The 14,135-nt window shown below is 41.7% G+C and overlaps 1 pseudogene and 1 gene segment (V, D, J or C); one reads left to right on the top strand and one right to left on the bottom strand.

The window, feature by feature from the left end:
* Positions 1–6,809: 6,809 nt before the first annotated feature.
* On the bottom strand, positions 6,810–7,612 carry LOC111140018. The segment is given in 2 exon segments: positions 6,810–7,081; positions 7,570–7,612. Coding segments are annotated over 2 exon segments (315 nt in total).
* A 4,215-nt stretch (positions 7,613–11,827) lies between these two features.
* On the top strand, positions 11,828–12,395 carry LOC111140012 (annotated as a pseudogene).
* Positions 12,396–14,135: the final 1,740 nt, after the last annotated feature.

The raw sequence follows: 14,135 nt of genomic DNA on the forward strand, positions 1-14,135 counted from the left end.
CATCTAGGTCTTAACCAAGTAGGATAAAATACCAAAGCATTAATTACTGGAACCAGGTTTGTGCTTTGACTTCTTACTACAAAAAATTTAAATCTGTTGGTAAACATGATTTGTGCTTGACTGATTCATAAATTTGCCATCTACGGAATTCTGTTGTAACTGTTCACAATTGGTTAATACTTAGTCATCACTAGAGACTGAAGTATTTCTATGAATAAACAATTCTGCTAACTATAAGTAAGACTGATGGAAGTAAGAAAAACAACCCTATATGTAAAAAGTAGGAGGTAAAAAAAAAAGAAATAGAAATACATTTTGTTAAAGATAAAAGGTAATTTTTTCATAAATGAAATTATTGTTTGGAAAAAAAAATGGCTTGGGACAAAACCTAGATGCAAAAAAGTTGTATAAGGTTTGTGAAGAAAAATCTTCAAAAAAAGAAATTTTAGGTATAGTCAGGATGGACTAAGATTAAAATGAATTTTAAAATGTAGCACATCAGAATGATAAATACAAATGAAATGACTCCATGTATTCTAGACTACCAAAAGAAAAATGCCTTTAAGGTTTTTATTAAAAGTTTTAATGTTGTCTAAAAAACCAGAGGAAAGGCAGTTGACTGATAATGATAGTAAGTTTAGAAAAACTACACACAGAAAAAGGAGGGCCTAAGAGAGTAAGTAGTTTTGTCTTAAAAATATCTGGTTGCACCAGAACTTGAAAGAAAATAATAAAAACTAAACTTGGGAGTATTTAGTGAGTCATAGAAGGCTTAGGGAAAGTGTCCTTTATTTGCCTTGGTTTATAGGTTTGAAAGAGAACAATGAAATATGTTGGAAATTTAACCATGTTAGTTCAGTTTTGATGGATGTATTCACAAGAAAGAAAAAGACTAATAAATCTTTTCCTGTAAAATGTTTCTGTTCAAATGAGACATAGTATTTAAAAAAGAAAGACTAAAGCCCTGTGTCATGGCAAATCTATATTGGTGATCCACTCAAGTAAATGTTGACTATTATGTAAACCAAAAAATCACTGGTATAAAAAAAAAATCTGCTTTCTCTCTGTTCAAAAAGACAAAGTTTTCTTAGATTAATTGATCTGCTGTTAAGAAGAAAATATAAATGGTTTTCTCTTTGCCTGCCCAGAGAAACCAGTTTCTATGTTTTGTTTTACCCATAATCCTATTTAAGCATGTGCTTTAAAACTTAAATTTTAGAAATTGTCAAAAAGATTTAAATTGTAAATTAGATCTCTGACTTATAAGGCTTTTCCTTGGTATACTAAGTTACTCAGAAAGTACTGCTAAACCAATGATAAATCTTGGGTTACATTTGGGTAAATACTATAACTATTATAGAAATTCTATGCATTTCCTAAAGTTTTAACCTTTTGATAAGGTCATCACTTGATATTGTAATTATTGAAATGTTATGTGTCACAGAAGTAACCTGATTTTCTTGCCAGTTAAATTGTAAAACCATATCTATTCTGAATTTTTGTCATTTATAATTGTTTTAATTCTCTTGTAAAATAGGTTTTACCTTAAAGGAGATTCATATAAAAGACTTTCAGGACAAATACAGATATTTGATATGTTAAAAATCCTAGAACTAAAATGGGTAAAAATTTCCAGAACTAAGTAAAACCTGCATTCAAACTGAACCAGAATTAGTAACATAGGACTAAATAAACTAAAAGATTATAATATTGTATCTGTTATTTTAAATATTGCTGGTTCTCTTATGTTTGCTCTTCCAGACTAGGGAAACTTTTTCTTAAGTTATCTGTAACTTACAGAGATGTAAAAATATTCATTTGTAAATAAATCAAAGCATTCAACTTTTCTCTCTATCTGAACATTCTAAAACTCAAAGGGTCTCAGTAAGTATTCTTTCTTCCATGGCAATCATTCATTTGCATAAGTTCAATAAGAATCTGTTCTCCTTGTAACAGGACACCATTGGAAATGCTGGTTATTTTACCAAGGCTTTGACTGGAATATCATATTTGAGAAAGACTCAGATATGACCAGATAGCTTAAAGGAACTAAGGTTGATTTTATAAAACCTAGAGCCATAAAGCCCCTTGAAACTGTTGGCCTGATACCTTGCTTACAGAGTTCCCAGCAGCCTCACCAGGTGAGTAAAGAATGTCACTTCCTGGTAGGATACTTTGGGAACCTCAGAAAGAGGAATTCGCCCAAATTGACTGGTATTGCAGGCATGTCTGATGGCAAGTACTTGGCTTGGCTTCTGGCCCGGAGAGGCTACTAAAAGTTCAACCTAGAAGATTCCTTATAAGAAGTTCCAGCAAAGCAGATTCTAAAAGATCTATATAATTACTCACTGTTCTTGCTGAGCTTATGTAAATAATTAGGCCACATTTGTTAAAACTGGACTTGTTTTTCAAATAAGTTAGTTCTGATTTGGCTATCTCTGAAAATGAGGGTTATTTTAGAAAGAAAAATCATGTTTCAGTAACACATCTTTGTGAATATTAAGTTCTAGATTTTGTTTCCTTTAAATGTTTGTTTACCTAAGCTAGACAACTTGAGGGAAACTTCAGAGAAGTTACACAATAGCTCTTTAGATGATCTTACCTAATATTCTGTAGGGATAATAACAAAACCCATTGGACACAAATATATGTTAGTTTTTATAGATACCTTTTCAGGCTGGATAGAAACTTTTCCGCCAAGCATGAGATGACAGAAATAGTAGCAAAAAAAAAAAAAAAAACCACAAAAAACAAAAAACAAAAAAACAAAAAACAAAAAAACTACTAGAAAAAATAATTCCTAGGTTTGGGTTGCCTCTCATGATCAGGTCAAACAACAGCCCTGCATTTGTAAGTTCAGTCTCACAGGCATTAAAATTAAATTAAAAACTACACTGTGCCTACTGGCCCCAGAATTCTAGACAAGTAGAGAAAATGAACCGGACTCTTAAAGAAACCTTGACAAAGTTAATTCTGGAAACTGGCGGTGGATGGGTGGATCTCCTTCCCTTCACCCTCCTTACGGCATGATGTACACCCTACTTAAACAAGGTTACCCCATTTAAAATAATGTTCAGAGACCCCCTCCACTCTGCCCACGGCTACAAGTGGTTGCCCTAGTGGAAATGACTAATCAGTCTGTACTCTAGTCACTGCAGGTGCTAAAGTCTGTCTTAAAAGGAGCCCACACAGGGATCCAAACTGCCTACACTGAGACAGAGACAGAGATGGAACCACATCCTTACCAATCTGGAAACTTGGTTTGGATACGCTGCCACCAAATAAAAACTTGAAGCCTCGCTGAAAGGGAACATTCACTGTCATCCTGACCACCCCATGGCAGTAAAAGTAAAAGACATTAGGATCTGGATTCACACGTGTCATACCAAATGAGCTGAAAGCAAGAACACCCCCCAGAAATGGGAACCACTGCTGGTGGACCCCACCAACTGTGGACTAAAACTAAGACTCAAAAGAGTTTCATAACTTGGTCACTTTTAACCCTGATCCTACTCAGCAGCAGGCAGGAAACAACTTCCTTAAGGCACCCACTGGAGCCTGGTTTGCTTGCAGTTCAGAAAAAGTCAAAGAATTGACTAATCTCCAAAGAAAAGGGGGGAATGTTGGGGCCGATTTCATGTTAAAACCTGTTAAAGCCCTAGGGCCTGCCTGTGTCTACTTAGCCATAGTGACTCCATGTTGCCTAGGTAGACATTTTGTTGTTTAATAAATGCCTCAGCAGTTACTGATATCAGTTCCAGGTAACTGCTGCTAAAACACATACCTAAAACAAGGCCATTTTGTTGTATCAGTTCCGGGTAACCGTTACTAAAACACACAGGTAGGAGACATCCAATCAGCCAAACCCACATATGTAGAGGTCTGCAGTTGTGCCCTATAAAACTAGCCTGTCGGGTGCCTGGGTGGCTCAGTGGGTTAAGCCGCTGCCTTCAGCTCAGGTCATGATCCCAGGGTCCTGGGATCGAGTCCTGCATCGGGCTCTCTGCTCAGCAGGGAGCCTGCTTCCCTTCCTCTCTCTCTGCCTGCCTCTCTGCCTACTTGTGATCTCTGTCTGTCAAATAAATAAATAAAATCTTTAAAAAAACAAAAAACAAACAAAAAAAAACTAGACTGTAAGACCAAGGGGGGGTCGCTCTCTTCGGAGGCAGTCCTGGCTGGTCAGTCCAACTTCTAATGCTTGGCATAGAATAAAGTTTTACATAACTTTCACTTTGTCTCAGCCTCTTTCCCCTGGCCAGTCAGTCTAACTTCCAGTGCTTGGCATAGAATAAGGCTTTGCATAACTTTCACTTTGTCTCAGTCTCGTTCCTTTGATAACAGACCCAACACCATGAATTCATTTTTCAGTCAGTCTTTTTATTGTTTAATGTTGGTAGTTTCATTTAGTTGTTATTTTCTCTATAAATTACAAGAGCTCTGACCTATGTTATGAAAGTATTAATAGATTTCACCTTAAAATGAAAACAAAAAGATTGGATAATATCTCATACCTGGAATTCATCACATGAATGTGGATGTAGAGATAATAGGGCTTTCATGGTCTATAATGGTTTGTAGGAAGAAATAACTCCATTTAAACCATTGGGACCTCCACTGAGTGAGAAAACGTATATTCAGATAAGTATACCAATTGGTATATGATTTAGAAACAAAGATTTTAAGGAAAATTCCTCAAGCCAGGTAGGTACTATATCTGGTCCTGGACACCAGTTAGTTATTTATGGGGAGTTACTGGACTCATATTAATCCATTTAATGTATAAGATAATTGTATAAACACATCAAAAATGTACCTACATGTACATATATTATACATATATGCATATATATATGCATATTGACATATACAATTTTATTTAGGTACTTTAGATTTAATCACACTTAATTCTGAATGATCTAAAGAATTTTTCATCATTAATCAAAGTAATCTTAGATGTTTCTACAATGGGGTGAATTTTACACTTTTAATTCAAATATTTTTTTAAACATTTCTTTGTTTTGTATCTTCTTATAAATGGATTCCCAAGTATTCCTTTTTTTTATGCCATCGTGTTTAATAAAACCTGTCAATTTCTATGGGAAGATATGTAAAATCTGTATTAGTCAGATTTTACACACTATTTTAACAAACCAGTCAAAAACTCAGTGGCTTGTCATACTAAGCATTTGTTTCTATATTCATGGATGTTCAGGTTGACAATAATTTGGATAATGCACGCAGGGCTCAGCTGTGTGGTTCTTCTGCAGGGAATTGAATGGTTCTCCAGTCTACGGATTGTGGTTGATCTGGGGCCAAGACAGAGTGTGGTGACTCCCCATGGCACATCATTCTCATGGCAAGCTGTGGGAGCACAGAGAAACCACAAAACAAGCAAATCTAAGTCCAGTTATTCTGACAGAATTACATATAATTTTGTTTTATTCTTACTGTGGTCTTCATAATTCTTTAAATTTCTACAAATCATTATTCTATTTAATGTTTAAGATACATGATCATGTTATTTCTGAATAATTATATTTTTCCATATTTACAGTCTAAAAAGAATTTTGTAATTCTATTTTGTATGAATTAGAATGTAAAATTGGAGGCGTTTTTGACCTGTGGCTTTAATTCAACAGATGGCTTTCAATTGAAATGTGTTAAGTGAAAATAGAAAATTAAAGAAAGGCTACTTTAGGGAAAGTAATAGTGCTCTACAACAGAGCATCTAAACCTTACACAGCTCCTGCTATCTTGTTAAAATGGAGAGCCTTGTGAGTAGGTATCAGGTGGAGACAGCTATTTCACATTTGCCACAAGCTTTCAGGGTTGTTGATGATGCCCTGGCTTATAGAGGATTTTAAGAAACAAGATATTTTTATAGTAAGAAAAAAATGTTTCTTCCACATTTAGTTTTTTTTTTTTTAAATCACGAAAGTCCTTCATTGTCTAGTTATTTCTATATACATGACACAAGTACCTCATTCTTCTGTTCCCTCAGTCACTTAACAAAATCTCCTTGTTTTGACCTAATGATGGTAGCTAGAAGCATATTCAAACATGTTCTGGGGCATTCCCCTAACTGGCCAACTTCTGAGAGATGTAAAAATAGTGACCATCCCAGGCTGTCTTCTGTCAAATCCCCGTCACCACCATCACTTCTGGAAGCACATTTCACAGAGCCTTCTTTCCTCTGTGGTGCCCTATGGAGTTGCTCAGGAGGCACCTTACCCTAGAACTGAGGTTAGATGAGGAGGATTCAGTGCCTTCCATCAGCACCTGCAGGAAGGTAAGTGGTAAGTGAGGGACAGAGAATCACCTGGGGAGGGGCTGCAGTGGCTAGAGCATCAGCCCCTCCATCCCTGGCCATCCTAGATAGGCCTGAGGACCACGTGGTTAGGCAGCCTGGATCTCCAATGGTATAAATTCTCTGACTTATGTGGGATCATCAAGGAGTCACTGTTTCTAGTGTTTGCTTCCCTTATTATATCCCCAGTGCTTTGAAAGAGTGATGTTTAAACATTACTTCCTTTTAGGAAGCAATCCCTGCTTGGAATACCTAGAGTGGCTTCTCTTTTGCTGTGTAAACCCCAGAGGATGCCATCACCCACACTCCTCAGTTGTAATGATCTGGTGGAATGGGAGTCAGTCAGGGGGCCAAGGAGCCTCCTTGCCCTTCTCCCAAAGCCCCCATGACTTCCAAATTGTGACTGTCCTGAGAAACTGTCTGAGCAGCCCCTCACATCTGCATCTCTGGTGGTTTATGCTCTGACCTGTAACACTGTGGGTGGGTAGCTGTTAGACTTCAGTCAGTAGTAGGTCCCAGTATCTTCAGGCTCCAGGCTGCTGATGGTAAAGTGAAGTCTGTCTGACCCACTGCCCCTGAACCATGATGGGACCCCAGTTTCCAGCTTGGATGCTTCATAGATCAGGAGCTTAGGAGCTCTCCCTGGCTCCTGTTGATACCAGGCTAGCCACTTGTTAATGTTCTGACTGGCCTGGCAGGTGATGGTGACTCCTTCTTTTGGAGCCATGGACAGGACAGCAGGAGACTGGCTCAGCACAATCTCTCCATGGGAGGCTGAAACCACACAGGAAACATCAGCAGAGTCTCAGGATATGTACATGGAAGTCACCAGTATCTAGTTAGGTAGGACAGAGAATACTACTTATTTTTAAAATAAGCCAAATTCATCTGTGGAAAGATTCCCAATGAAGAAAGAAAATCAGGATGGAAAATCATACCCCCACTTTAAGCTGTCTTGTTCAAATATTCTCATCTGGAACCCAGAGGAGCAGAAGGCCAAGAACTGTGATGGAGTCATCATCTTGCTGCTTTCAATGGGTCCAGTGTGTTCATGCCACACACCCAGAGACTCTGGTATAAGACTCTGAGAGGCAGAAACACTTCAAATCTAAAAGGAAGTAGATACACAAATTATGGGGCATTCCTATTGCTTAAGTACTCAAAAATTAAGTTTGTCAAAAGAATCCCCCCACAGGGCCCCATTCTCCTCTGGGTATGTTATCTCCCTCTTCTGGCTATGTGGAGGTTTTGAAAGTACTTACCCCATGCTGGGCCAAGTTGGTGGGCCCCAAGCAGCTGGGCCATGCTGCTCCCCAAGGAGCAGGGGGCATGGCATATAATGTAAAGCAGTCCTCTGTTGACTTCGCTTTCACAGCAGTGAAGAGCAGGTCACATCCTCAATCTTGGCCCAGGGTTCCATTGACTCCCTGCTCCCTGCTACGGTGCGTTTGTTGTATAAACATCCCCCAGAGCATCCCGCCAGGCCATACTCTATCAATTGCATCCTGTTAATTGCACACGATGAGCAAGAAATGGTGAGGACTTCGCTAACTTGCAAAAATACATGTGCTCCAACAGTAGGATGCAAACCGTACAAAAATTCATGTGGCCCCCCACCTGGTGGCTATGTCAGGGTCCAGATATCTGAGGAACGCAGGCACATATTCTCCAAGGTAAAGGACAAGTGCTTGTATCTTGTACCTCCAACTACTGAGGTTGAAGCACAGTATCTTGTTGAGTGTCAAGTGTTGAGTGTTGAGACAACACATTCCACACTTGGATAAGCTACACCATTCTGTTTATCAGCTAATTTTGAAGTCACCAGTGTAGAGTGGACTCAGAGTCAGGAGGGACTCTGTATCAGGCTTAGGTCTTGATATAAGTGGCCCTATCATGTGGGCCCTATGACCTCTCTTATCATTTGGTGGTACATGCATCTGTGTCCAGGAAGGACGTTGTGGATACTCTGGCAAGCCCAGATGAAGACTCGTAGATAGCACAGACTTCTCGGTTCTTCATCAAGACTTGGCCCTTCTCACAAACGCCCTATTCACTGTCCAATGAGTAGTTCCCAGCATAGCACAGGCCCTAGTAGACCTGTCCATGGAACATCAATTAACTGTGTGACAGAGCTGTTTGTCCTAAACCAGAAATGTCAGACACACCAGATTGGGTGGAGCCCAGCAGCAGACAATCTCAGAAAGGAGATAGTATTTTCTTTATTCTTGAACCCAAGCAGATTCAGCAGGCACACAATTTATGGGACAAGAGTTTCAGATCACCACATACTCACCACTCTTGCCCAAACACCCCTGCATGAGCTTATTTTCAGCCTCATGAGGCTTTATATTTAATCTATTTTCTTTCTTTTTTTTCTTTTAAAGATTTTATTTATTTATTTGACAGAGGTCACAGGTAGGCAGACAGGCAGGCAGAGAGAGAGAGAGAGAGAGAAAGAGGAGGAAGCAGGCTCTCCTCTGAGCAGAGAGCCCGATGCGGGGCTTGATCCCAGGACCCAGGGATCATGACCTGAGCCGAAGGCAGAGGCTTTAACCCACTGAGCTACCCAGGCACCCCCTTAATCCATTTTCTTATTTCTGCATTCTTGCTGCCCCAGCCAAGAAGGGACCTCTTCTCATAAAATTATCTAATTCCCAGAGGCGGTAAAAGACTTGCACAAGGGCATACGTTTGATATGCAAGCCACACAATCCTGAGTCCAAATCCTACTCTTTTCCATTCAATGAGAGGTGCAATCTGTGACATTTCCCTCTACCCAAATCCCCTGGGTACCAGAGGACAAGGGGCACACCTATAGTCTGCAGCCTGCTGAAATTTTCAAACTCTCCAATCTTATATCTAAGTAGCTTGTTGGCTTTGCTTCTCCATTGCTTCTCATGAAATACACAGTAAAAAATACAGGCCAGCAGTACTTCTCTCTGCCTGTGCATCTCACCTCGGTACTGCCTGTGTTGCCATGGGGCATGCTGTGTGTTCTGTTCCCAGGGGACTATGCATATAATAAAAACTTCTTACTGCATTGTAATAGCTCTCCTGTCTTTGTTTCTTACCACAACTCATTAAAAACACAGGGCCTCCCCACCAGGAAATAGAGAGAAAGGACTCCAGGATCAGCCATGGTTCAAATCATATGTTGATGAAAGTTAAACTGAACAGCTCCCATACCATTCTGTAATGAAATAAGATGCTTTTTTTAGTAGACGCTCGAAGAGCACAAATGGTCATTGACTGAATGTGGCTGGGGAAGTGACCTGAAGTAAGGACACAGATGGTCTATGGGGTGGCTGGCTAGGAAAGGTCTGGAAGGAAGAGAGTGTAAGGATAAAGGAGAAAAGATCAGAGGCAAGAAATTATCCACTCCATATCCTCTTTCTCCATATCCTTTATAATCTTTGATATTTCTTGGGTTTATTTATTTATTTATTTTTGATAAATAGATACTGAATTTTATCAAATACTTTTTCTGCATCTGTTGAGACAATCCTATGATTTTTACCCTTAAGTTTGTCAATGTGACATTAATGCTGATTGATTTATAGATATTGAATGATCCTTGTATCTCAAGAATAAATCCTACTTGATCATGGCATATGATCCTTTTAATGTATTGTTGAATTTGGTTTGCTAATATTTGGTGGAGGATTTTTGCATCTATATTCATCAGGGATTTCAGCCTCCAGATACAGCCTTTCTGTTCTGGATGCCAAGAGCTACAACCTTGTCTCCTCTTGCTCCGGGCAGGGCTGGCCCCCCAGAATGGGATCCAGGAGGGGAGGCAGATGCACATAGCTTGGGCTACTTGAAAATATAGACTCATGAAAATGTGAAATGCAGCCTGTTCCAAACTGCATGTAGGTGAACAAATGTTTCATTTCAAACCCTGTTATTTGCCCTATAAATATGGCCCTTGTGGGGATTCCACTGGAAGTGTCCCCTGAGGGGAGAACACTCTGCCCAGGCCTCTCAGTCGGGACTCCAACCTGGTTGTCTCCACGGGGTTTCTCCAGCTGGTGACGTGGGGTGTTGTAAGTACCCGATAGGAGGTGAAGTGGCCTTATTCTCATTTCTCGCCTACTATTCCCTTCCTGTACGTGCATATTCCTTTCCTCTTCTGTTTCTATTAGTTTTTCTATAATAATAATAAAGTTTTCTTTCCTTTTTGAGCCAAAATAGGGCTGTGGTGAATCTTTTGTGAGCATGGGAGATAAGGGCTCCTGATGTAAATGTTAATCACACTAAAAAATACCTTGGCATCAACATATAAACTGTCATTGACCATCCCACTAGGCGCCCGAGCCTACTTCCATGGACACAAAAAGTTAACCATCATCTAGAGCAAATTCAGGAGCGGAGTGATGGGAGAATTGACCCTTTGTGAGGGTGAGGTGTGGATCCCAAGGCAGGGTCTACTTGATACAGGCTCTGCCTGGATTTAGGAAATGGCTCATGTCACGAAGCGGTGCATTGGCCATGCAGACCCATCGAACAGCCAGGGTGCCACCTAACAGAGGAAGCCTCAGGCATCTGCCCCACTCAGAGGAAATATGGCAGAAGTGTTGTGGTTGGACTTGCAGTGCGTCCAAAACCTCCACAGCCTCTGCCCTCCTCATCGGGACTGCATGCTCATTGTCTTAAGGGAACCCCACACCTGCCCCCTTCCCTCTGTTTAAGAAGGAACAGCAGGATGAGGAACAGGTGCAGGAAGTTTATATGATACCCAAGCCACACTGCACTGACTTCTCAAACCCCTGGAGGGAACTGAATTTACTTGAGGCACCTAAATTTCATTCATTGGTTAATTCAGCACAACAGAAATACTGAGTTGAAAAGATAGAATAACTAAAATTGAAGATTCAGACTTCTCCTAGGTCCAGTGATGGTCCCACATGTCTCCCCGCGTGAGGAATTTCTGGGCCTGTCTTCCATCACTCATCTCTCTGGATCTTGCACAGCCCAGGACCTGAGGTCAGGTGTTTGCTGCATCCTTACCCATCTGCAGGAGAAAAATGGCTTCAGAGCTTGCTTTTTCCAGTCAGAGTTTTTATAAAAAGTTGGGCCCAAAGTTCTCCACTTTCTTTTTGTGCCTTCCAATTCTTTTGCTCTCCCTGCCTCCCATTATTTGTTTCCCAGCATGTTTTGTTATTTACCTTGGTTATTGAAATGAAGAGCCAAGCTCACCATTTCTGGAAACTGAACCCATTTAAAGATATTTTTAAATAGAAAATGGAAGCTCTTCATTTGATCTTGTAGCAGTTTGTCATTTTAGAAATTGTAAGTTGTTCTCAGAGCTTCTAAATTGACATTTGTGTGTTCCTGTCATACAACTCCATTTTGGAGTTATTTTTGGCTCCTTACATTTCCACTGGGTACTTTCACAACCCACTGCTTATGAGATTTGCTTCTGTTCCCCCTGACTGCTTTGCATAAGCCTCTGCAGGCCCAGGCCAGAGGCTCAGGCTATATAAAAGGGGCCTTTGTTACTGAGCTGAGCTGCGTCGGGCAGGCAGGGGCAGCAAGATGGCATCACAGAGGCAGGTCCTCCTCTGCTTGTTGCTGTGGGTCTCAGGTGAGAAGCTGAAAAGTGCCATAATCCCTCTGGAGTAGTGTCATTTTAAACAACTTTTTAAGATACATAATGAGAATCACTGGTTATTTCCAAAATAGACCCAATGATGTACTGACTTGTGGTACCATTAGGAAGCACGTTTGCAATGACATATTTCAGTGTGACTGGGATAAAGTGTGTCTGTATCACCATTTTTCTGATTGCAGGTGCCCATGGGGACATCACAATGACTCAGTCTCCAGGCTCCCTGGCTGTGTCTCCAGGTCAAGGGTCACCATGAACTGCAGAGCCAGTCAGAGTGTTAGCAACTATGTAGCCTGGTACCAGCAGAAACCTGGGCAGGCTCCCAGGCGCCTCATCTATGGTGCATCCAACAGGGACACGGGCATCCCAGACCGGTTCAGCGGCAGTGGGTCTGGGACAGACTGCACCCTCACCATCAGCAACCTCCAGGTGGAAGATGTGGGAAAGTATTACTGCCTGTAGTATGATAGGTTTCTGCCCACAGTGCTTCAGCCTCGAACACAAACCTGCTCCCCAGGGCCACAGGTCAGGGAGGCTTTGCTGTGCCAGCTGTTTCCTCCCCTCTCAGCCCTGAACATGTGGGAAGTCTGAGAAGTCACTTCTCCTGACTTACTCCTTGCAGGATTTGTAAGGCCCAGCATAAAATGAAGGGAGCTGGCTTTTCCTGCATTCCCCACCCCTTTAAAAAAAAAGATTTTATTTATTAATTTGCCAGACAGAGAGGGTGCACAAGAGGGGAAGAAGGAGGCAGAGGGAGAAGCAGGCTCCCTTCTGAGCAGGGAGCCCAATGCAGGACTCCATCCCAGGATGCTGGGATCATGACCTGAGCTGAAGGCAGCCACTTAACCAACTGAGCCACCCAGGCATCCCTCCTGCATCCCTTTTTATGGGAGGTTAGTGAAGACAAATGCTGTGAAGATGTCTTAGGGATGGTGCCAGGAGGTTTTGTGCCCCAGGAAGCTGCATGTTTCCCAGGGTCCCACCGGAAGGAGTGAAACAGGAAGGTCTGTCTTTAGCCTCTGACAAAGGGCCATGAACTTTACACCCTCCAGTTCAGTTCTCCCTTCCTGCTCCTCTTGGACTCTGGGACATTTCCCTTTTATTTCCTCATTCTCTTTTCTTAAACCTCCATCACCCTACCACTCTGAACCTTCCCAGAATGAAACCTTTGAGCTCTCCTATTCAGAATCTCCCACATGGAAGGTAGTGTCCCTCTAGCATTTTCCTTCCATGGGCCCTGTTTCCCAACCTTCCTGGGCAGTGTCCTGGACATTCATTTCTGCACCAGCTCCTTTCCTACCTCCCTTCTCTCTCTTCTCCATTTCTCCCAGGCATACTCATTCTCACAAAGGTAATTCTCTCATATTTTAAAAAATATTTTAACTATCTATTTATTGCTGGGGGGTAGTGGCCGAGGGATATGGTGAGACTCTTAGGCAGACACCCTGTCCAGTGGGTACCTGTGGGTGGGAACTCTTAACTGTCGCACCATCAGTGGCCTGTAGGCCAAAGGTGCAGCCCATTACTGCTGCCAGCAGAGGGCAGCCACCCATCCACAGTGTTAGAAACAACAGCAATAACTCCAGCTTGGGCCCAGCTGTGCTCCCTTGGATACCCTGAATGTCATGGGCTCTGCTTCTGAGTCTGTGAGACCTCACTGTGGCCCTCTGTGGTGTCTGGGCTTGGCTGACTGTCGAAGATGCTTGGCTTTCAGAGGGAAGAGGAGGAACAGGTTCTGGAGAATGAGTCTGTTCTCAGTAGTCTCAGTTTTGGGGGCAGCCTAGGTTGTGAAGGGAAAGGTGCAGGTGTGATGCCATTCCTCCAGAGCATTACTCTTTTTTGTTTTGTTTTGTTTTTGCTTGTTTGTTTAAGATTTTTATTTATTTTTCTGTCAGAGATAGAGCACTAGTAAACAGAGCAGCAGGCAGAGGGAGAAGCAGGTTCCCCGCTGAGCATAGAGCCAGACATGAGGCTTCATCCTAGGACCCTGGGATCATGACCTGAGCTGAAAGTGAACACTTAACTGACTGAACCACCCATATGCCCAGCCCCCACTTAGGTCATTCTTATAACAAAGTTACTTTCTGCACTGCCCCATAAGGCTTTCTTTGCTAATGGGATTGAATTAAGCCTGTTTGGACAGAGACCCATAAATAATGCCCTGGACCAGATGTACACACACCTCACAAAAGCACTGAGAACCTTCCCTCTCCTCTTC

The sequence above is a fragment of the Enhydra lutris genome, unplaced genomic scaffold (assembly GCF_002288905.1).
Source record: "Enhydra lutris kenyoni isolate GAN:26980312 unplaced genomic scaffold, ASM228890v2 scaffoldscaffold145, whole genome shotgun sequence".
Taxonomy (NCBI): domain Eukaryota; kingdom Metazoa; phylum Chordata; class Mammalia; order Carnivora; family Mustelidae; genus Enhydra; species Enhydra lutris.